Here is a 21,257-nt window from a genome sequence, read left to right as displayed (position 1 = left end):
GGCTCCTGGACACCTGGCTAGCTTATGCCCTGAAATAACAACACACAAATTGTATTCTTTTAAACACTGCCTGGCCCATTAGCTCTAGCCTTTTACTGGCTAACTCTCACATCTTGCTTAACCCATTTCTAATAATCTGTGTAGCACCATGAGGTGGTGGCTTACCGAGGAGATTCAGCATGTTTGACCTGGAGGCTGGCTCCATAGTGTCTGACCTCACTTCCCTTCTTCCCTGCATTCTGTTCTGTCTACTCCACCCACCTAATTTTCTCCCCTATCAAAAGCCAAGGCAGTTTCTTTATTAACCAATGAAATTAACACATAGACAAAAGAACCACCTACATCATACTGGAGCTCACTGGCTTCCAGCCTACCTGAGAAAACTTGAACTCTAGGTTTAAGGAAAGACCCTGACTCAGAGGAATAGGTGGGGAACAGTAATGACAGAGGACACTGGTGCCCTCTTTTGGCCTCTGAGTGCACATACACTCTTTACACGAGTGCATATGCACACATACACATGCACATACATATACACGAAATAAGTAAGTATAAATAGTCCTCTTTGCAAAAATGACGCCTAGGAGCAAGTGACTGCACTCTTCCTGAGGGGCTCAGCATACTGTTCTCTCTACTCTTGACTGTGTTGAGGGATTACAACAAAGGACCTATGCCTCAATGATTCCAGCCTTTCCCCTTTTCCTCCTCTTATACCAAGGAATGGGACACCAGGTTCCCCAAGCAGTAGCATGTGACAAGACTCAGAGATGTGGGTACCCACCCACGAGTACCTACTCTGACACCATTCAGGAGTAAGAGTCAGAGCCCTCTGACACAGGGTCTGCTTCCTTCACCGTGGCAGGGAGCAGCACTGGCTGGCAACTGGGTGTTGCACTCATGTGTTTCTGGCACAGGGACTTCTTTCAGGAGGCACTTGGCTCTAAGGGGCTCCACAAGCCCAGAGAGCCACCGCTTAGAACCCGCAGAACCACCACCAAACAGCCATCTTCTCCTTACCAACTTGGGGAATCTTTCTAAGCAGGAGTGGAGCAGCTTTTGTGGGATGCCTGGGGTACTTGAGGTTGACAATGGGGGGACCTCCTTTGGACACACATCCTGCTTAGCTCTGACCCCGGCTGGGAGTCTCCTGGTGGAACCACATGTTCCCTCATAACACTTCCTTCCACATTCAGGGGAGACATCACCTCTGCTGCCCACGGAGGACAAGGCCTTGGCTTCTCCTGCAGTCCACTGTCCAGCCTTTGGCCCTGGCCCCGACTGCCTCTCAACACCCTGCTTTGGCTACTCTCCTTCCCTGTTGGCACTCCCACCTCTGTAGGCTCAAGTACCCAGGGCTCAGGCTTGGCCCTCATCTTCCCTCATCCACATCCTGCTGGTGAACTCATCTTGCCCCTGGCTTTTAAGACCATTCTAGATGCTGGCAGCTCCCACATTTGTTAGCCCTCTGTTCCGAACCACAAACTTCAACATCTGCTTCTTTGTTCTGCGGCCAGTATAGAGTCTAATGGGTTGCCAAATTCAGCCAATCTACTTGAACTTCCATTGTGCCCCCTGCCCCGCCCCAGCTTCCTCAGAGACATCACATCGGGCTGTGGTCTTAATATTCTCAGTCCTTTCTTTTCCTTTCCCTCTTAAAAACAAACAAACAACCCCCCCCCCAAAAAAACCTTTTAAAATTACATTTTGCCAGGTACAGTGGCACTCACCTTTAATCCCAGCCCTTGGGAAACAGAAGCTGGAAGAACTCTGTGAGTTCAAGCCAGCCAGGGATTATATAGTGAGACTCAGAAAAAATTACATTTAAGGAATTTATTTTGGCTGGATGGCGGTGGCGGCACACACCTTTAATCCCAGCACTAAGGAGGCAAAAGCAGGCAGATCTCAGTGAGTTTGAGGCCAGCCTGGTCTACAGAATGTGTTCAGGAAAACCAGAACTATTACACAGAGAAACCCTGTCTCAACAAAACAAAAAAGGAAAATGTGTGTGTGTATGTGTGTGTGTGAGAGAGTGCTGTAGTGTGCCTATGGAGGTCAGAGGACAGCTATGAGTCAGTTCTCTCCTCCCACTACGTGGGACCCACAGCTCACACTCAGACCGTCAGAGTCGGCAGCAAAGCCCCTTGCCCACTGGGCTGTCTCAGGTATTCTCCCCTCTTTTGAGGCTCGGTCTCTAGCCCAGGCTGGCCTTGAAATCTCTGCATAGCCGAGGGGTGACCTTGAATGTCCGCTCCTCCTGCCTTTACTTCCCTGAGTACTGGGATTACAGGTGTTGAGCACCACACACTTACGTGGGGCTGGGCATCTGGCACCCAGGACTTCCTGCCAGCCTTGCTATTGAGATGCGTGGTGTGTGTGCTGTGGCAGCACGCAGAGCTCAGAGGACAACTTTGTGAAGCTGGCCCTCTCTTTCGGCCTTCACGTGGGTTCTAGATTCACCCCCAGTCTCCAGGCTTGCTCGGCAAGCCCCTTTAGCCACTGAAGCTCCTTTCGTTTCTTCCTGCTTTTAGCCAGGGTCTCACGACATAGCTTATGCTGGCCTGGAACTTGAGGTTCTCGGCCTTGACCCTCCCAAATGCTGAGGGTACAGGTGTTCCACCATGCCCAGCGGATCCACCTGCTTTCTCTGAGTCCTTTATACCCACAACTAATCTAGCACCAAGTCCCAGCAGCACAGCCCCAAACAGGGGCCAAATCCAGTTCCTTCTCATCGGAGCTCTGGCCTAACCCCCTTGTCTCTCAGCGGATTGTTGCAACAGCCTCTAGCTCAGCGCCCTCTCTCCCCCCTTCCCCACCTCAGCCAGAGTGATCTAATTGGGCAAATCAAAGGTCTCAAACACCTTCCCATTACCCGCAGAAAGAAACTCGGGCTCTTTTCCATACTTTGTGCCCACTCTGCTTTTTTTTTTTAATTACAAACTTTTTGTTGTTTTTGTGTGGGGGTGAGGGTGAGCGAATGGCATGGCATGTGTTTGGAGGTCAGAAGGCAACTGTTTGGCAGTTGGACTCTTTTTCCATCCCGTGGTCCCAGGGCATTGAACTCAGGTTGTCCGGCTTGGTGGGAAGCACCTTTGCCCACTGAACCATCTCACAGGCCCTCGTTCAGTATGATTTTCCTTGTTTCCCTGGAAACAGCGTAGTCTCCAGCTAAGTGTCTCTGTGCATCCTGAGCCGGACTTCTAGGTTTGTCCTTTTCCGGGCTCTGTCTCAGCCAGGAGATTGAAAAGCTTCGCTCTGTCTTGTGTTCCCTGCTTCTGCTGCTTGAGACAGAGACGTGGTTGGCCTTGCCCCAGCAACTGTCTTGTGATTGCGAGACAACAGCCGTGGTAAAAAGGAAGAAGGGACATGGGTCTCAGATGGCAGTGTGAGCATTTTACTCACCTCACAGTTCCAGACCCTGACCTTCCACAGAGGGAGGCAGGCGTGTAATCCTGAGGTACAGAAATCTGCCAAGGGAGTTAGTATGCCACGTCTATCCCAAGCCTCCGCCAGCCCCATCAGAAGGGGATTAAAGATCCTCATTGCTCTTTGTGTGGGGCCCTGGGGTTCCTTCAGGCTTTCTGATGTGCTGCACTTGGGTGCTGGAGACCTTCTCCTGGGGCTCTCTGGTTATGTCCCCCGCCTTTCGTCATTTTCCATCTACCTTCCTGTCAAGGTCCCAATTCTCTGTCCCTCCTGCTCCCTAACAGGGTACATCCCCCCTTACCCTCCACTTGAGGTCTTCTTGAAGTGTTTAAAGCCAGACTTAGGCTGGCTAGAGCAGAAAATTCCAAATGGCAAGAGTAAGTACCCGAGGGAGTGGAGCCAGCAGCCCAGGCAGCCCCGAGAAGTCGCCATGACCCTACTCTGCCCTTTAGAAGTGTGCTGTCTGCGAGACCCGGCCAGACGTCCCTCCTGACCCTGACTGGCTGGGTTCTACCTCCTCCAGGGTCACTCCAACCCCTCAGTGTGCTCAGGAATCTCTTGCCACAGCCCAGTTCCTTCTCTTTCACCCTCTGTACACCCCACAGTACCAAGACCTCTCCCATGTCTGGACCTTCAGAGTGGCCCAGCGCTTGTTGCCTGCCTGGTGCCTGTGTTTGGGGCAGGACAGGACCACGGCCTCTCACTATTGTGTATGGCACTCAGCACCCAGGAGCCAGGCCCTTCCCAAAGTATATAATGAGCCTGAGAATATGGTTTGGAGCTGGGTTTGTTATCCCAGTGCCCAGGAAGCTGAGACAGGGGGATAGTGTGTTCAAGTCCAGTTTGGGCTATTTGAGGAAAGTCTGTGTCAAGCAAGCAAGCAAATAAACAAGGTTGGGGGCTGGGTATGTAGCTCAGGGAGCCAAACTCATGCCTGGCAAGCACAGAGACCCAAGCTTGATCCTCCAAATCTGTGTGAGAAAAGCTGGGCATTGCAGTAGAGCAAGGAGCCTTGGAGCTTACTGACCAGACAGCCCAGCCTACCAGGCAAGTTCCTGGCCACTAGGAGACACTGTCTCAAAAGCAAGTGGATGATACGTGACAAATGCCACCTGAGGTTGACATCTGGGCTTTATGCATCCATGCACACCTGTGCACACTAAACAAAGGCCGACCATGGGGAAGACAGATGGAGGGTCAGGATGAGCTGAGCCACGCTGAGGGCCCAGAAGCCAGACCACGTCCTCATGGAGGAGACAGTGAGCGATCGCCAGTACGTATGTCTGAGTAGATCCGGATTTAATCACCAAATGGCTCCTGAGCACCCATGGGAACAGGACTGGATGGTAACCCTAGGGCTGCCTTCTTTGTGTCATTGAAACAGTGTAGCTGAAGCAACTGAGGGCCTTGGATCTGATGAAAACCAATGCCTGGTGGGCCCTTGTGTTTATACTGAGGGCAATTCTTTACTTTCAAGCAGACAGAAGCTGTGTGAGAAGGCTTCAGCCAGCTAGGAGAGACAAGAGTAAAATCTGTGCTTAACATTCTGTATTTTTTTAAGACACGGTCTCATGTAGCCCAGGCTGGCCTCCAACTCACTGTATAGTCAAGGATAACCATGAACTCCTTACCTGCCCGCCTTTACCTCCCAAGTGCTGTGATTATAGGCATATACCGCCATGGCCACCTTGTTTTGTACTGAGGACCCCGTGCCTGTCGGACAAACGTTCTACCCCCTGAGCCACATCCTCAATCCACGACCTATTGTGTGTCTCACTCTTATCTCACTGTGCATCTAGTCCTTGCCTCCTCTTCTTCCCTCCCACCTCTCCATCTTCTAGACAGGTATATAAAGGCAAGACCTCAAATCCTGGGCATTTTGGGGGAACCTCTGGTCAGACAGGACTGCTAAGAGGGATCTGTTAGCCAGGGGCTCATTGAGGATGCCAGGAGCCTGAGCTCTGCCTACACTTTTTAAGTCAATTTATTAATTGATTTTGAAAAATGTATTTTATGTGTTTGGGTATTTTGCTCGCATGTATGTCTGTGCAGTGTGTGGGTGCCTGGTGCAGCCAAAGCCAGAAGAGGGCATTAGATTCCCCTGGAACTAGAGTTAGAGATGGTTGTGAGCTGCCATGTGGGTGCTGGGAACAGACGCCAGACTCTCTGAAGGAGCAGCCAGTGCTCTTACCCATCACACCATCTCTCCAGGATGATATTCAATTATTTAGTTTTGAGATACAATTTCACTCTGTAGGCCAGGCTGGCCTAGAACTCAGGGAGACCTGTCTGCCTCTGCCTCATAAGTGCTGGGAGGAAAAGAATGTACCACCACAGTTAAACTCAACACTTAAAAAGATTTAAAATGATGTCTATTCATTCATCGATTCATCCATATAGTTATGTGTGTGTGTGTCTGTGTGTGTGTGTCTGCAGAGAACCATTTGTGAAAGTCAGCTCTCTCCTTCCACTGTGTGGGTTCTAGGAGTTGAACTCAGGTCTCTAGACGCATCTTTACACGCTGAGCCTTCTCATCTGCCCTGGCCATACTTATTAGACTCTGAGAATCTTTTACCAGTGTAGACAGCTAGCACAAAATACACGTTCATCCTCAATAGCCCAGAACTGAAACACTTTATTCTCCTTGCCAAGGAAGAAATGTCTGAATAGATATAAATACATTTAATCATCAAGGAAAATCTGGTTCTTCAAGCTTCCATCTTTCCCCTTCTCTCTAAACCAGAATCTGATACGTGGAGAGGAAGAGGCACACAGAGAATTATATGCCCTAGCCTAGAGGAGTGTTTGGAGTTCCTTTTTTCTGGACTCTGAGCCTGAGGGTGAGGAAGAGGGTGGATGGGAGGAGATGCCTGCCTAGAGTAAAAGCCTCCAAGAGAGAGGAACTAAAATTAACACAGTTCTAGGTACCAATCAGGAGGCTGGGCTGGGGAAGATGAAGCTTGTGTCAACTATAATAGAATGACTGGATTGCAGGTGCACACACACACACACACACACACACCACCACCACCACCACCACCACACCATACACACCACACACACAATATATTTTTTTGTTTTGTTTTTTCGAGACAGGGTTTATCTGTGGTTTTGGAGCCTGTCCTGGAACTAGCTCTTGTAGACCAGCCTGGTCTCGAACTCACAGAGCTCTGCCTGCCTCTGCCTCCCGAGTGCTGGGATTAAAGATGTGTGCCACCACCACCCGGCTCACACACACAATCTTGGGGCTCATTTGCAAATATAATTGAGAACCAAGGACAGTTCTTGGCCACACAGCTCCCATAGGGTGTAGAACACAAGGTCCTTAGCTAGAAGGTGGGCTTGGCAGAGTTGGGCTCAGGGACCCGGATTTCACCTTCCAAGCGCTGGCAGAGAAGCCACTGCTATTATAAAGTGACACCAGCCCACACCATACTAGGACAGCTCTGGCTGTATGGAAGGAGCTGCGTGCTGGCCCAGGGCACAGGAGGTGGACAGTTTGGCCCTGGAGGTGGGAATGGAAGTATCAGGGATGACGAGTCACACAATGCTGGATTCTTAGCCACTGCTTATCTCATGCTCCCTCCCTCCTCCCTCCTTTGTGTGTGCACGTGTGTAAATGTACAAGTACGTATTCTCCTGTGCATGTAAACATAGATGTTGAAGCCTGACTTTTGTGTCTTCTTCTGTTGCTGTCTTTTGAGGCAGAGACTCTCACTGAAGCTAGAGCCTGCATTTTCAGCTAGACTGGCCGGCTAGCAAGCCTCCAGGAGTTTCCAGTCTTTACCCTCCTCCTCGCTCTAGAAATGAGGTTATAAGAGTGTGGCCACATTAAGCTTTTATGTCGGTGCTGGGATTTGAACTCAGGTCCTCATGCTTGTGCAGCAAGTGCTTGTGCCCACTGAGCCATCTCGGGCACCCCTTCCTTATTTGTTTGTTTATAGTGACAGGGTATCATGTCACTATAGGTTGGACACAAACTCCCTCTGTAGCTGAGGGTAGCCTTGAATGTCTAATCCTCCTGCCTCTACCGTTTGAGTGCTGTGGTTACAAGCATGTACGACCATACCTGGCCTGGCTAGTTCATTATATTTATTGAATGAACAGAAGTGAACTCAATGCTAGGAATACTTTGTGATTAGCAATTTGAAGTGGGCCACTAACCAACTGCTGAATTTAGCACCTCTTTTTTTTTTTTTTAAGAATTTTATTAACTTGGACAGCCATCCCCAGGGCCTGCTGTTGAAATATTTCCTGAGTGTTCAAATCATGTTAAATCCTATTTGCACCCAACCTAGTGCCGTTAGGGAAAGCCAAGTCAACTCCTTCCCAGTTCTGGCCTCTCCCAAGAACACTAGCACTGTGCTTCATAATAGCCAATGGTGGGGCCCTGGTTCAGGAGCAGAGAAGAAAGCTCAAAAGTGACATTACAGATGACAAGTGTTAAAAAGCCTGTCTAGTCAGGTGTGCTGGCAAACAGCTCAAGTCAGAGCACTCAGGAGACGGAGGCAGGCAGATCTCTGCGAGTTTGAGACCTGCCTGGTCTACTAGTTCCAGGCCAGCTCGCACTACATGTGAGACAGCGAGACTCTGTCTTGAAAATGCTGTCGAGGCAGAACGGTGGAAACAGCTCAGTAGAGTACTCCATGATCGTGCAGGAAGCCTTAGGTTTGGGCCCTAGCATCACACACACTGGGAATGGTGCTGCACTCCCATTTCACCAGCACTGGAGATAAGAAAGTAGAAAGATCAAAGGTTCAAAGTCATCTGCAGCTACTTTTTGAATTCAAGACCACCCTGGGCTATCTGACAAATCATTCCTACTGAGGCAGCAGAATGAGGTGACTGTGTGAAGTGCCTCCTACGCTTGTATGCTGAGGAGGGGCTGAAGCAGACCTGTGGCAGTCTTCTGAGGGGATGGAATCCCAGGGCATGCGTAGGAGAATGCTAACCAAGGGCACGTGGCCCCACAACCCTTAAGGTAAAATGAAGTATTGAGTAGGACAGGCTCTGAGTTGGGCACTGGGGAACTCTGAGCGGAGAGTGCAGAGGGTCCAGTTCCTTTGTGTGTGTCACCAGACCGGAAGAAGCAGGCCACCGGGACTTTGGAAAATGTGAGTTACCCATCTGCTCTAGTGAGAACATTGGTGGTAGCCTGGGGTGTCTGGGCTTAAAATTTTTTTAAAAAAAAAATTTTATTTTTTGAGATTATTTTAATTTGTGTGTGTGTATACGCTGTTGGGGGAGGGTACCCAAGGAGATCAGAAGAGGGCCTCAGCTCTCCTGAAGCTGGAGATACAGGCAGCAGTATCCTTTCCATTCCCAGCACCCTGGAACGGAAAGGAAGAGCCACCGCCATTAGCCACTGAGCCAGATCCCCCACCTCTTACAACGGCTGCTAAAGCAAGTCCCATGGCTCTTTTCCCTGAAGCTGGAGAGTACCGCAGTCGCTTGTATCTGGGGTTCACAGATTTTCCAGCGTGAGGACCTGAGTCTAGATATCCAGACCCCATAGGAAAGAGCAACAGAAAGGGCAGCATAGAGACAGGCAGAACCCTGGAAGCTTGGGGCCCAGTTAGTCTGGCTTACTTCGTGATGCTGCCGGCCAATCAGAGACCTTATCACAAACAAAAGGTAGAAAGTACCTAAGAAATGAATGACAGTCCAGGCTGTCTTCTGACTTACACACTGCCGTGTATGTCCGCTCTTACCAACCAGTACACACACACACACACACACACACACACACACACACACACACACGAGAGCCTTGGCTGCTTGCCCCTCGGTGGTCCTGCTACAGCTGTTCCAGGCCTGTGCCCTGGACCAGCATGCAGCCCCTTCTATGCAGCCAGAGCTGTCCTAAAGAAGCATGGTGCAGGATGATGTCGCCTAATAACAACAGGGGCTTCTCTGCCAGTGGTTGGAAAGTGAACGTCAGGCCCCTGAGCCCAGCTCTGCCAAACACACCCTCTAGCCAAGGGCCTTGTGTTTCCCCCCACACCCTGCAGGGGCTGTGTGGCCAAGCACTGCACCAGGGTTCTCAATAACATTTGCAAATGAGCCCTAAGGCTTAGTGTGTGTACATGCATATATGTGTGTGCGCGCGCGTGTGTGCATTTATGTATAAATCCAGAAGCCAGCGTTGGGTGTCTCCCTTGGGTACTCTCCTCCTCTTCCTGGACAGGGCAGCATCTCTCACTGGCCTGGAACTGGTTCAGTAGGCTAGGCTAGCTGGCCACTGTGCTCCAGGGATCCACCTATCTGCCTCCCCAGCTGGGCTTACAAGTTACCTTCTACCACACCCTGGTTTTTGTTTGTTTGTTTTGCTTGTTTTTGAGACTGGGTCTCACGTAGCCCCAGCTAGCCTCAAACTCCTTGCATCCGCTGAAGTGACCTTGAACTTCTGGTCCTCCTGCCTCTACCTCCCTGGGCTGGGATTACAGACTTGCACCACTATGCCCACTTGAAGCGTTGCTGAGGTGAAATCCAGGGCTTCCTACAGGCAGGCAAGTGCCCCACCCTCTGAGCGCTGCTTATCCCTAGCCTGTGATTAGCTCTTTGACATGGGTTCTGGCGATCAGAACTCTGGTCCTCATGCATGTACCACAGGCGTTTGCCCCAGCGCTAAGGCTTGCTTTTGTTTGCTTGTTTTTTTATGGTCCACCTTGTTTCTGGAAAGTTCTGTCAGCCCTAAATTGACACTCCGGAGGCATGGGTTATGAAAAATAACAACTGGCATGAGAGAAAATACTCTGAGCTCCCAGATGACAGTTCCTCTACCCTCAGTGTGCCCACATCCAGTGTCGCCATGGTGTTTTTTTTCTTGCTTTTGTCGTTGAGCCTGAGTTCCTTGATAGTGGCAAGAAGCCATAACCCTATGTGGGGGTGGCATGGCTGTGCAGCCCTCTTGCAGGGCGTTGGTTCCAGCACCGGTGGGCATTATTGTATTCAAAACTGACAGGCGCAGTCACATCCCTGGCCAAGACCGAAGGCTGAGGTCCCCTGCGGAAGACACTCCATGGCCAGTGCTAAGTGAGCAACAGGAACTCAGCCCTTTCCCTTCAGAGGGGCCGGGTCTCCCTCTCCGCCCCCTAAAGTACAAGGTGATCTGGGAGAACTCAATTTACACCCTCGGCTCCCGTGGGCTGGGGGATCAGCGGAGGGCAGGATAATCCCAGCTTCTCCAGCAGATGGTTTCTGCCTATGCTTGACCCAGTTCCCTCCCTGCAGTTGACCAGCAGCCCGGCTGGAAGCGTGGACCCTCCTCCCACCCGGAAGCACGGGATGGCTTTTGCCTCTTTGGTACCAGGTCAACTGGCAGATTGCTTCAAGGTCCTGAAGGCAAAGAGTTATTCCCCTCCTCTCCTTCCTTTCCCCCAGCCCTGTCCAGCCCAGCTGAGGCTGGCAAGAGGGGAGGCCAGGAGTGTCCTCCAGGCTGGGCGCTGGGGGAGGGGAGGGGGCATTAAACCTTTCATTGGCTTAATGACCTCTCTCCTTCATTCATCAGTCGGTCCTTCATAAGCCCTCCCTGATCATCTGTCAGGTCTGGCACTCGACAGGACCCACGAGGCCTAGCCTCTGTGCTGGAGTTAAGTCAGGCAATGAGGCAGCCAGGCAGGCACTGGGCACCTAATCAGATAAATCACTTCCTCGGGCCACTGAGGTCCAAGGAGGGCTTCACCCGGGAGGAAAGACTGGGCTAAATCTTCAAGGCTGAGAACGAATTTGCCAAATGGTGGGTGGTTCTGGTTACAGAGAGAGCCAGAGGGCCAGAGCGTGTGTGATGCTTGGTGAGAAGATGCTCACCAAAACTGAGATGGACCAGGTGGGCTCAGGACCATTTTTAAGGATGGCTGTCCCAGGTGCCTGGAATATCTCCTTCCTGTCCCCAGGGATCCCTGGGCCCCTGGTAGGGGAGCGGGAGGACCAGGATGGGATGAGAACAGTAACTAATGGGCCGGGTGAGGGCAGAAGGGCTGTTATCTTCAAAATTCTGCTGGACCCCTGCTTCAGACTCAAGAGCTGGCAGTCAGACCCGCCCTAGTTTTGCCCTGCAGACTTCTGGTCGGTTCCTTATACTGGTAGAGAGGGGGCGCTCTGCTCCCAGACTTTTGTGCTTCCGTGGAACTGCGGTTCTGGCTAAGGTCCACAGGGCGTAGGGCTGACTTGGGAAGTTCGCAAGGGGTGTTGGTGGAACGACTCCCCTCCCCAAGTCAGAGGTCTCTTTAGGCAGGGTCGTCCCGATTACGAGGAAAACAATTCATACACTTTTACGTCGCAGTCTTGCCTGTGGCTAGGTGAGCCTACTGTGGGTAAGGGTTCTGGAGAGCAAGGGGGCGGTGCGGGGGAGGGGCAGGCAGTGCGTTCTGGTCTCTGGGAACTGTGACCTGTGGGCATTGTTGTCTCAGAACCAGGTAGGGACGGGAGGAGGGACAGAAGAAGGGGCTACACTTGGGGTTCTCTGGTCAGGGCTGGGACTCTCATCCACCGCTGGCAGCCACAAAAGGCACCCCAGAGCCATCTCTTCATATGCTTCTGTGAGGTTGGCTTAGTATGTTTGGATTCCCAAAGAGGCAGTGTGATGCAGGTATCACAGTGCCCCTTTACAGATGAGAAAGCGTCTGGACGCGGAGGGCCATATTGAAAGCCCATAGTGCCTCCATCCCCTCACTAGAATCTGGGTTTGTCTGAAGCCAAGTGTGCCAAGATCGGGATAGGAGAGTGGGGACCCCATCAACCCTAGAACTCTAGATGCCTTGGGTCCTCAAAGATGGGACCACGCACAATGTAGGCAGACCCTCTCGCCGACTATGACAGAGCTAGCCCAGCCTCCAGCAGCTGCCGCCTCTCTGCTCTTTCTAGCCCAGGAAGCTAATTCATCGCCCATTGGGACAGCGGCCTGGGACGCTAGAAGAGGGCGCTGCAGCCTGGGAGTGGCATCCACCCGCGCCGCTTCTCTGCTGCATTAGAGCTTGTCCCTAACCCACCCCCAAGCTGGACAACGAAGGATCGCTTCTTGGAGGGTCTGGGGGCATGCGGCGAGTGAGGATGGCCTGTCCTGGTCGTGAAGGGCGACAGCTTGGGACAGGGGCAAAGCCAGCATGGCCCTGAATAGGGCGCGTCCAGACGCGCCCGGAGCCTACTTCTGGAGTGTGTCGGTGCCATTTATCTATCGTCCCATGGGGCGAGGGTCTGGGGCTCTCACGTGGTGGCAAAGTTTCGAGGTAGCAAAAGTGGCCTGGCATCGCTGGGCGGGGGGGGGGGGGGGAGAAGAGGCTCTCCTCGCCCCTCCTTGCCAAGGCAGAAAGAGAAAGAGCGGAGGGAAGAGGGGGTGGGAGGAGGATCAGGCAGCACCGACCTGCAGAATCCGCCTCCCCCTCCGCCCCCGGGAAGCCCAAGCAGGGAGGCGCGGACCGTCTCCTCCCGCACGGCCCGGACGACACTCCCCCTTTTTTTTTTCTTGCCAACGTCTATCTTAACGCGCGCGCACATACGGAGATTGTGCGGCTTTTTTACCCCTCGGGGAAAAAAGAACAGGGAGTGGAAAGGAAGAGAAGGCGAAGCGAAGAACTCCTCCTTGGGCGCGCTCTGCACTCTGAGCCACGGCTGGGCGCGGGGACGCTGCTGCCACAGCCACAGTCACCGCCGCCTCTCTGTCTCCCCGGCCTTGCGGCGTGTGCCTGTAGGAGCGCGAACCAGGGCACTCGATCCCGGGGACACAGAGAGACTTTTGGCCGCCAGTGCCGCGGCAGGCAGAAGAGACAGCAGCGAGAAGGGCCCCGCCACCGCCTTTCCCTCTCCGCCGCCCCGGCCGGCCCGCGCAGGCAGCCAGGCGCAGGAAAGCAAGGAGGAGCAGAGGCTCCGGGAAGCGCGCCGCGGCTCGCCCGCCGGTGGATGCAGCGCCCGGGGGAGCCTAGAGACAACTTTGCCGGGTGACGCGCCGGGAGGACTGCAGGGCCCGCGGCCCAGGAGGGCTCGGCGCCGCCTGTAAGAGGGGCCCGCGCGGCGGCGCTCCCCCGCACCGCGCTTGCTCCTCCCGCCGGCCCAGAGCAGGGGGGACAACCTGCCCATCATCGCCGCCGCCTCGGGCGGCCCTGTCCTCGCTCCGAGCAGCGACAGGGCGAGGCGCTCAGGTGCGGTCGCGGGGCCCCAGCCGCAGCGCCCTCCGCAGCGCCGCGCCCGGGGGCTCTGGCACCTACGCTTCGGTCTCCAGAGCGAGTTGCGTCCACTGGTTCTTCTCTCCACCTTTCCAGCCCAGGCGAGCCAAGCCACCGCGCCAACGCCACTGCCCCAGCTCACCGCTTTCGCTTCACCCGATTGGGGGGCTGCGGTGGCCCTCGACGCGGAGAGGATGGGCAGGCTGCAGATGCCTAGGTGCCCCGAGACGCCCGCGAGCCAGTGACCCGGTGGTCTCCCCCCCCACCAAAGCCCGCGCGCCCCTCTGGTCCCAGCGGCGCCCCTTCTCGGCCGCGCGGGAACCCCCGCGGCCCGGCCGGCCCCCTCCCCCTGCGAGCCGGCGGCGGCGCTCCCGGCAGGCGGGCGGGCGGAGGCCCGGGCGGGGGCGGGGCGGGGCGGTGCGCCCGGAGCCCGGAGCCCGGCCCTGAGCTCGCTTCGCCTCGCCTCGCGGCGGGCGCCCTCGTCGCCAGCGGCGCACCATGGACGGGCTGCCCGGTCGGGCGTTGGGGGCCGCCTGCCTTCTGCTCTTGGCGGCCAGCTGGTTGGGACCTGAGGCCTGGGGCTCCCCCACACCCCCGCCGTCGCCCGCCGCACCACCCCCGCCCCCGCCACCCGGAGCTCCGGGTGGCTCGCAGGACACCTGTACGTCGTGCGGCGGCGGCGGCGGCGGCTTCCGGCGACCGGAGGAGCTGGGCCGGGTGGACGGTGACTTCCTGGAGGCAGTGAAGAGACACATCTTGAGCCGCCTGCAGTTGCGGGGCCGGCCCAACATCACGCACGCTGTGCCCAAGGCCGCCATGGTCACGGCCTTGCGCAAGCTGCACGCGGGCAAGGTGCGCGAGGACGGCCGCGTGGAGATCCCGCACCTCGACGGCCACGCCAGCCCGGGCGCCGATGGCCAAGAGCGCGTCTCCGAGATCATCAGTTTTGCGGAGACAGGTGGGTTTGGCCTTGGGGAAGCCAGCGGCGGCCACGAACCCTCCCTTCTTTTCCCTCTTTTAGGAAGCTCCTTCTGCCTTCGCAGCCTCTGATGCCTGCACGCCCCGAGGGCATTTAGGCTCCGGGCTGGGCCGTTCTGCGGTGGCCTTGCACTTGTCTAAGGGTGGCGGACCCCTCCTACCGTCCGCGCCCAGACCCAGACCTCTTTGCTGCTTCTCTTTCCCCGAAACAACTGGAAAACACCCTGCCCTTCATCCCTGCTTAGGAATTGGGCGCCAGCGCCTCTGGGCGCGCGTCCCCCTCCCGGCAGATGCGCGCAGCCCTGGCTCTGCGGGCACTTGCTTGGTGATTGCTTAATGTTTTTGTTTCCCACGATCTGAGTGTAGGCTTAGCAGTGTAGATGGAGATGTGTGTGCTTGTTGATATACGTGGGCCGGAGAGGAGAGGAGAGGAGAGGGGGAGAGGGAGAGGGAGAGGGAGAGGGAGAGAGAGAGAGAGAGAGAGAGAGAGAGAGAACACGCCAGAGAGAGCGAGCCAGAGAGCCTGCATGAGAGGCCCCTGGGGCCGCTTCCATCGCCTGGCGGCATGGGCTTGCCAGGATTGCTGAAGCATCGGTGGGGAGAGCTAGGCAACCTCCCTTCCGATTGTGTGGGCACCAGAGTCGGCAGAAGGCATTTTCTCAACAGGTCCATCATTTACGCAAAGACACGGCTCAGGAACAGCCCCATGCCTTAAAGCTTGCCTGGCAGCCGGGGCAGCCCTCTCTAGTCCGGGAGAGAGTAGCAGAGTTTGTAGTTAACAAAGAGTGGGATTCCTTCCTGCAGTGTCCTCCTTGGCCCCGCGTTGCAAATCTCTGTCCACTATCTAAATATAAAAATCAGTGAAAGAGAGAGGGAAAGGAAAAAATATCTTCAAGAAATTTAAAAAGAAGGAAAATTGCCTGAGCAGAAACGGTGTAAGTGCTTTATACATCGCTGTCCTTTTCAGGACTTGAATGAGCCAGGCTGGCTGGCTTTTGTGCTGAAAGCTCAGCCCCATTTGTGCCGAGGGGACTCCAGAGAAGGTCTCAGAGGGGGAAGCCCGATGAAGTCAGGGTGGGGGACAAACAGGGAGCCTGGGAAGAGCAGGGGGGATCAGTTATGCCTCTGGCTGCAAATGCCCCCCTACTCTCCCAGGCATCAGGGAGACCCTGCCTGTGCCGCTGCCGGGGTGATAAAAAGGGATGAAAAGTTTTGCATGGCCGAGTGTGGAGAAAGGCGGAGACAATCAAGGCTGGTTTGTGCTTAGAAAGAAATACATTGCCGTTTTAGCTGTCCGCCAGAGTCAGGGGAAACTCGACATGCAATTAGAGGGCTTGGATTAAAAGGTGCTTTGGGGCCCAGAGGAGAAATGGGATTCTGGAAGGTCGAGAGGCCTTTTGGTCCCGGTGGCACAAAATGACAGCAGGGGCTGTTATATTTCTGGTCCGATTCACGGAGCCAGCTCTTTGACTTATAAATAACAGATTCAGGTCACAGGCAGCACGGCCAAGACCAGCTTTTAAGGCTGCAGTTTCCCCTATTTCAAAGTCAGACCTCAGTGTTATTAGAGGAGCCAGTGAGAACTGAGGAAGGGGCGGGGGGGGGGGGGTTAGTGGGAGGTTTGATAGGACCAGCCACGTCTGCAGAGACTGTAAGAGGGAAGGGCTGACGGAACAGACTGCAAGGGGACATCCTCTCTTGCCTGGCATAACTATTCTTCTGGTTGAGCTGCATTATTGAGACGAGAGCAGCCCCCACCCCCGCCGAGATCTCGCACTGCCAGGCTCTTCCAGCCAGGGTCTGGTCAAAGGATCGGACCTTGAGTTTTCAAGGCTGATCATCCTGTCCCTTGCAACTCCTTGGAAACAAGGACTACACTTTGCAGCTTAGCGGACACACACGTCTGTGTCAGAAACCCGAGCAGCTTGTGTGTTTCCAGTGGAGGTCCCACTGGGGGCTGGACCAGATCACGCTTAGGTAAACACTGGCGAGAGGCTGAAGGTGGCTCAGCTTGATTTTGCAATGCCCTTAGTTAACCAGAAAGAAGACCGGAGTGCGGGGCGGGGGGAGCCTTATTTAAAATAACCTACCCTCAATTCCTCTCTTCAATCTTGGTTTTGTTTTCAGAGACCCAGAACAACTTGTTAAGATCTTGGGCTCCTGACAAGTTCTGTTGAACTTTGAGGCCCAATAGTCCCATCTCCAGGGAAGCCTGGCTTGGGAGAGGTGAGGCAGGGTTTTTATAGGTCTGGACCCTCTGGCTCCACCCGGGTCCTATTTTCTGAATGGGAAGTGATTCTTCTGCCTCTGGCAGGTTATGGCAGAGGCCCGGGCCCCAGGAATGGTATTTCTGGTCAGTAACACTTTCCAGCTGTGGCGAGTGTTCCTTCCAACATCACACAGCGGAGTCCATTTCCCCATTGCCTTGTGTTCTCATGGAATTAACTTGGCCCGTTCTTCCCGTCTCCACAGATGGCCTCGCCTCCTCCCGGGTCCGCCTGTACTTCTTCGTCTCTAACGAAGGCAACCAGAACCTATTTGTGGTGCAGGCCAGCCTGTGGCTGTACCTGAAACTCCTCCCCTACGTCCTGGAGAAGGGAAGCCGGAGGAAGGTACGGGTCAAGGTGTACTTCCAGGAACAGGGTCATGGTGACAGGTGGAATGTTGTGGAGAAGAAGGTGGACCTAAAGCGAAGTGGCTGGCACACCTTCCCCATCACTGAGGCCATCCAGGCCTTATTTGAACGGGGTGAGAGACGCCTTAACCTGGATGTGCTGTGTGACAGCTGCCAGGAGCTGGCCGTGGTGCCTGTGTTTGTGGACCCTGGTGAGGAGTCACACAGGCCCTTCGTAGTGGTGCAGGCCCGCCTAGGTGACAGCAGACATCGCATCCGCAAGCGGGGCCTAGAGTGCGATGGGAGGACCAGCCTCTGTTGCAGGCAACAGTTCTACATCGACTTTCGGCTCATCGGCTGGAACGACTGGATCATTGCACCCACTGGTTACTACGGGAACTACTGTGAGGGCAGCTGCCCAGCCTACCTGGCTGGGGTCCCTGGCTCAGCCTCCTCCTTCCACACTGCTGTGGTGAACCAGTACCGCATGCGTGGCCTGAACCCAGGGCCCGTAAACTCTTGCTGCATCCCCACCAAGCTGAGCTCCATGTCCATGCTCTACTTCGATGACGAGTACAACATCGTCAAGCGGGACGTGCCCAACATGATCGTGGAGGAGTGTGGCTGCGCCTGACCAGGGCGATGGGTGTGGAGCGCAGGCCCGTGGGGGCTTGAGGGAGCAGGAGAGCTGAGGGTGGTTGTTCCAATGGGCTGCGGAGAGTGCCCGGGGTGAGGCCTGAAATAATAATGTTCTCCCGCTTCATAGAAAACCAGTCAGAACCAGAGGGAGAACCCTCCTGTGCCACGAGAGACTCCTAACCGCACACATAGATACGCATAGCTAGACTCATCCTGCCACCCACACAGCAGCCTCCAGGATACCAGCAAACGGATGCGGTGACAAATGGCAGCTTAGCTACCAATGCCTGTCAGTCGGAGAGAATGGGGTGAGCGGCTACCATTCCCACCAGCTGGCCGGGCACTCTCAATCGCGCCTTCTGAGCACACATAAAAGCACAAAGACAGAGGACACAGAGAGAGTGAGCCAGAGAGCCACCAGGAGGAAAAGCAGGCTGGGAGCACAGGCGGGTGGAGGGCCGTGTGCCCCTGGCTTGTCCCAGGCTCTTCGCCGCAGCGCCTGGCGCAGTCCTGCCTGCTCACTCTCCGCCTGGCATCCTTCATGCTTTGAGGCCAGCGGAACTGTGCCACCCTGTTCTTGGAGAGGGCAAATAGCCCAGGAGGGACTCGCCTGTCACAGAGACCATGGAGCAGGGACAGTGACCCTTTGACTGTCTGTCACTTGGAACCCTGGTGTGACTTGTGTGTATGTGTGTGTGTTTGTCTTCAGGGGTTGGGGGTGGGGAGAGGAGAAGGGTCTTAATTTCATGCTTTAAACTCGCCTCCAACAGCTGACAGGTCATTTGTGCCGGTTGTAGAATTGAAAAGAACCTATCAGCTATGACCTTTGAAGTGGATTCTAAATGAGAAGGGAAAAAAATGTTGCAATCAGTGCCCTTTGCTGGGGATATTCTCCTAGCGCTGTGGTGGGAGGGACAGGGATGACCGCTAGGCAAGGGAAGAGCCCAGAGGGGGCAGCGGTCGAGCAGAGGTGGCACAGGGAGTTGGCGAGACGGGAGAGCTTTTAGTTGCTTTGCAGAAGTTGTCCCTGCGGCTGGGCCCCGGCTCCAGGGGTTGTCGTGGACGTGGCTCCTGCCCACTTTACTCGCCCACCTGCCTGCCCCACAAAGCACTTGCGGTCCTGCATGAACGCACATGGCAATAGCACTTGCAGGTCTACGCGTGTCCAGAAGTGGCCCTGGGGCCAGAGCTGCCGTGGCGGTCCTCGTGGATGTCCAAGTGCCACGTGAACTATGCAATTTAAAGGGTTGACCCACACCAGGCGAAACTGAACTCGTCCGTCTCTTTTATATTTTTATACTTGAAATCCTTTGCTTCTTTTCTAAGCGAATGATTGCTTTCAATGTTTGCACTGATTTACTTGCATGGTTAGTCAGAAACTGCCATTTGAAAAAAAGTTATTTTTATAGCAGCAGAAAAATGAATACAGTTAAATGTATTATACATGATTTTGGAACCAAAGAGGCCAGCGGATCAGTTTTAATTTTTATTAGACGGCAAGGCCATCTTTTATGAGGTAAATGTTCTAAATGACCCCTTGAGTGGCCTGCCAGCGTTTCAGGGTATAAATGATTTTTTTTTATTGTTCAGTTGATGTGTCTCTTCTGTTCTTACACACCCAGAAGGTAGCGTAAAAGAAAAGGATGGTAGAATGCAGGTGTGTATCTGTAAGTCCTCATCTTTAGTTTATTTAATAAAGCCCTCCTTAGGTTCTGTTTCATAATAACTTAAAACCAAACAACTTCCCCCCACAGACTGGCTGTCTAAGTATTTTACGTTCATGTACAGTTTAAGAAAATAAAAGATGGAGTGCCATGGGCTTTCTGCCTTGTCTGGTGTCTGGGGCAGTGGGCAGCTGGGAGGAAGGGATTGGTCCAGGCGTCCAGTTCTGATGCCGGCAGTCCCCATGGCATGCTCCCTACAGTCTCAGAGCCCTTGCTGACACGTAAGTCTTGCAGAAACCAGAGAGATGGCAGGACACCAGCTAAGAGGCAAGGAACAAATTAACGAATCACCCGTTTGTTTACCAGTCTAGTCCCTAACTAGTTACACTCCACCAAAGCTAGATCTCTGCTTTCCGAAAGTGCTGTGTTACCTGATGCCAGCCCCAATGACCTGACTTCAAGCCCAGGGCCCACATCGTGGAAAGAGGGCCCTGGCTCTGTGAAGTGTCTTCTGGTCTCCACACACACGCTGCACATAGCACACACAAACGGAGTGGGAGAATAAATGAAAAACTGGAATGTGTCCTCTCAGGCTCTAGGTCACAGAGGGAGGGTGCACCCTGGAAAGTGAGTCCCTTCTCCAGCATCCCTGGTGTCTGTGCTCACCCCTAGCTTCTGATGCAGGTGATTGTGAGGGAACCGGGTTCAGATGCTGGCGTTGGAAGGTAGGCAGACTGTCAGTATGCTAATCCCCCTTTGCCATGGCAGTCAGAACTTTTGCCTTAGTGGTAGCCTTAGTAATTACAACAGCTCAGCCCCCACTGGGTGTGACTTAGGGACCTGTTCGGTACTGTCATCTCAGAGACCCTGTATCACACACCTTTGCTTCTCAAAGAGTAGGAGGTGAGCTGAGAGCCGGATCCACTGCACCCAAGATCACCCTGCCAAGACAGGGGCCCTGGCCACAGGTGACCCACTTGCTGGTTTGTGAGGATTGAAGGCTTATTAATTGCCTATATCAGAGCCTTTCAGACCCTAAGGGCCTTGATTGACTGACTGATTGATTTATTGATTAGGCTGGATTAGCTGGCCAACAAGTCCTGGAGAAGCCTCCTGTCTGCAGTTCCCCAGCACTGGGTTACAGGTACACGCCTGGCTTTACATAGATTCTGGGGAGCTACTCAGGTCCTCTTGCTTATGTGACAGGCACTTTACTGGGTTAACTTCCTAGCTCTGCTCTCAGATGGTTTTTGCAGGTGAAGGAATAAAAATGTCCAAAGGGAGAAGGCCGTGGGATGGACCTGGGGCTAGAGGGCCAATAGCCTCTGAGCAGCGCTGTCCCCCATCCTGCCGTGTGTCCCTGTGGGTCTGGGTGGCTTGGCTTTCATTTTTCTCTCTCCTGTATGTCAGGTTTGCTTCAAGCTTACTATGTAGCCCAGGATGGCCTGGAGCCCCTGGTTCTTCTGCTTCCACCTCCCCCAGTGCTGGGATTACAGGCATATGCCATCGTGCATAGTTCATGGGGTTCTGGAGATTGAACTGGGCATTTGTGCATGCCCCGTGAGCCCTTGACCAACAGCTACAGCTTTTGCCCATGATTTTGACTTCTTAGTCTTCATCTTTCTTCTGCACCCCGATTTTCTCCCAGAAGGTCCTGGCCCCAGGGACCCAGGTTTCCTGCAGATGGCCTTGGAGCATCACACTGCCAGGCCCAGAGGCTTTGCCCTTGAACCAGTGTGTCTGGCCGGAACCCCTGGCCTGTGAGAGCCTCCCCTTCCT

The 21,257-nt window shown here is 54.2% G+C and overlaps 1 protein-coding gene across 1 annotated transcript; it reads left to right on the top strand.

Moving 5' to 3' along the window:
• The first annotated feature begins 13,260 nt into the window (after positions 1-13,260).
• On the top strand, positions 13,261-19,634 carry Inhbb (inhibin subunit beta B). Its single transcript, XM_041648515.1, has 2 exons — positions 13,261-14,541; positions 17,034-19,634. Exons 1-2 carry the CDS (start codon positions 14,082-14,084, stop codon positions 17,807-17,809), a joined length of 1,236 nt encoding a protein of 411 aa, XP_041504449.1. The 5' UTR covers positions 13,261-14,081; the 3' UTR covers positions 17,810-19,634.
• The last annotated feature ends 1,623 nt before the right edge of the window (positions 19,635-21,257 follow it).

The sequence above is a fragment of the Microtus oregoni genome, unplaced genomic scaffold (genome assembly GCF_018167655.1).
Source record: "Microtus oregoni isolate MIOR12 unplaced genomic scaffold, Mior012 000003F_ref0000135, whole genome shotgun sequence".
NCBI classification, from domain to species: domain Eukaryota; kingdom Metazoa; phylum Chordata; class Mammalia; order Rodentia; family Cricetidae; genus Microtus; species Microtus oregoni.
This window is presented reverse-complemented; position numbering and strand designations above follow the sequence as displayed.

Excerpts from the sequence above, each read along its gene's own strand:
- Inhbb (XM_041648515.1), top strand. The coding sequence starts at position 14,082 with ATGGACGGGCTGCCCGGTCGGGCGTTGGGGGCCGCCTGCCTTCTGCTC. Across the intron at positions 14,542-17,033 it reads CATCAGTTTTGCGGAGACAG|ATGGCCTCGCCTCCTCCCGG; the intron begins GTGGGTTTGGCC and ends CCGTCTCCACAG.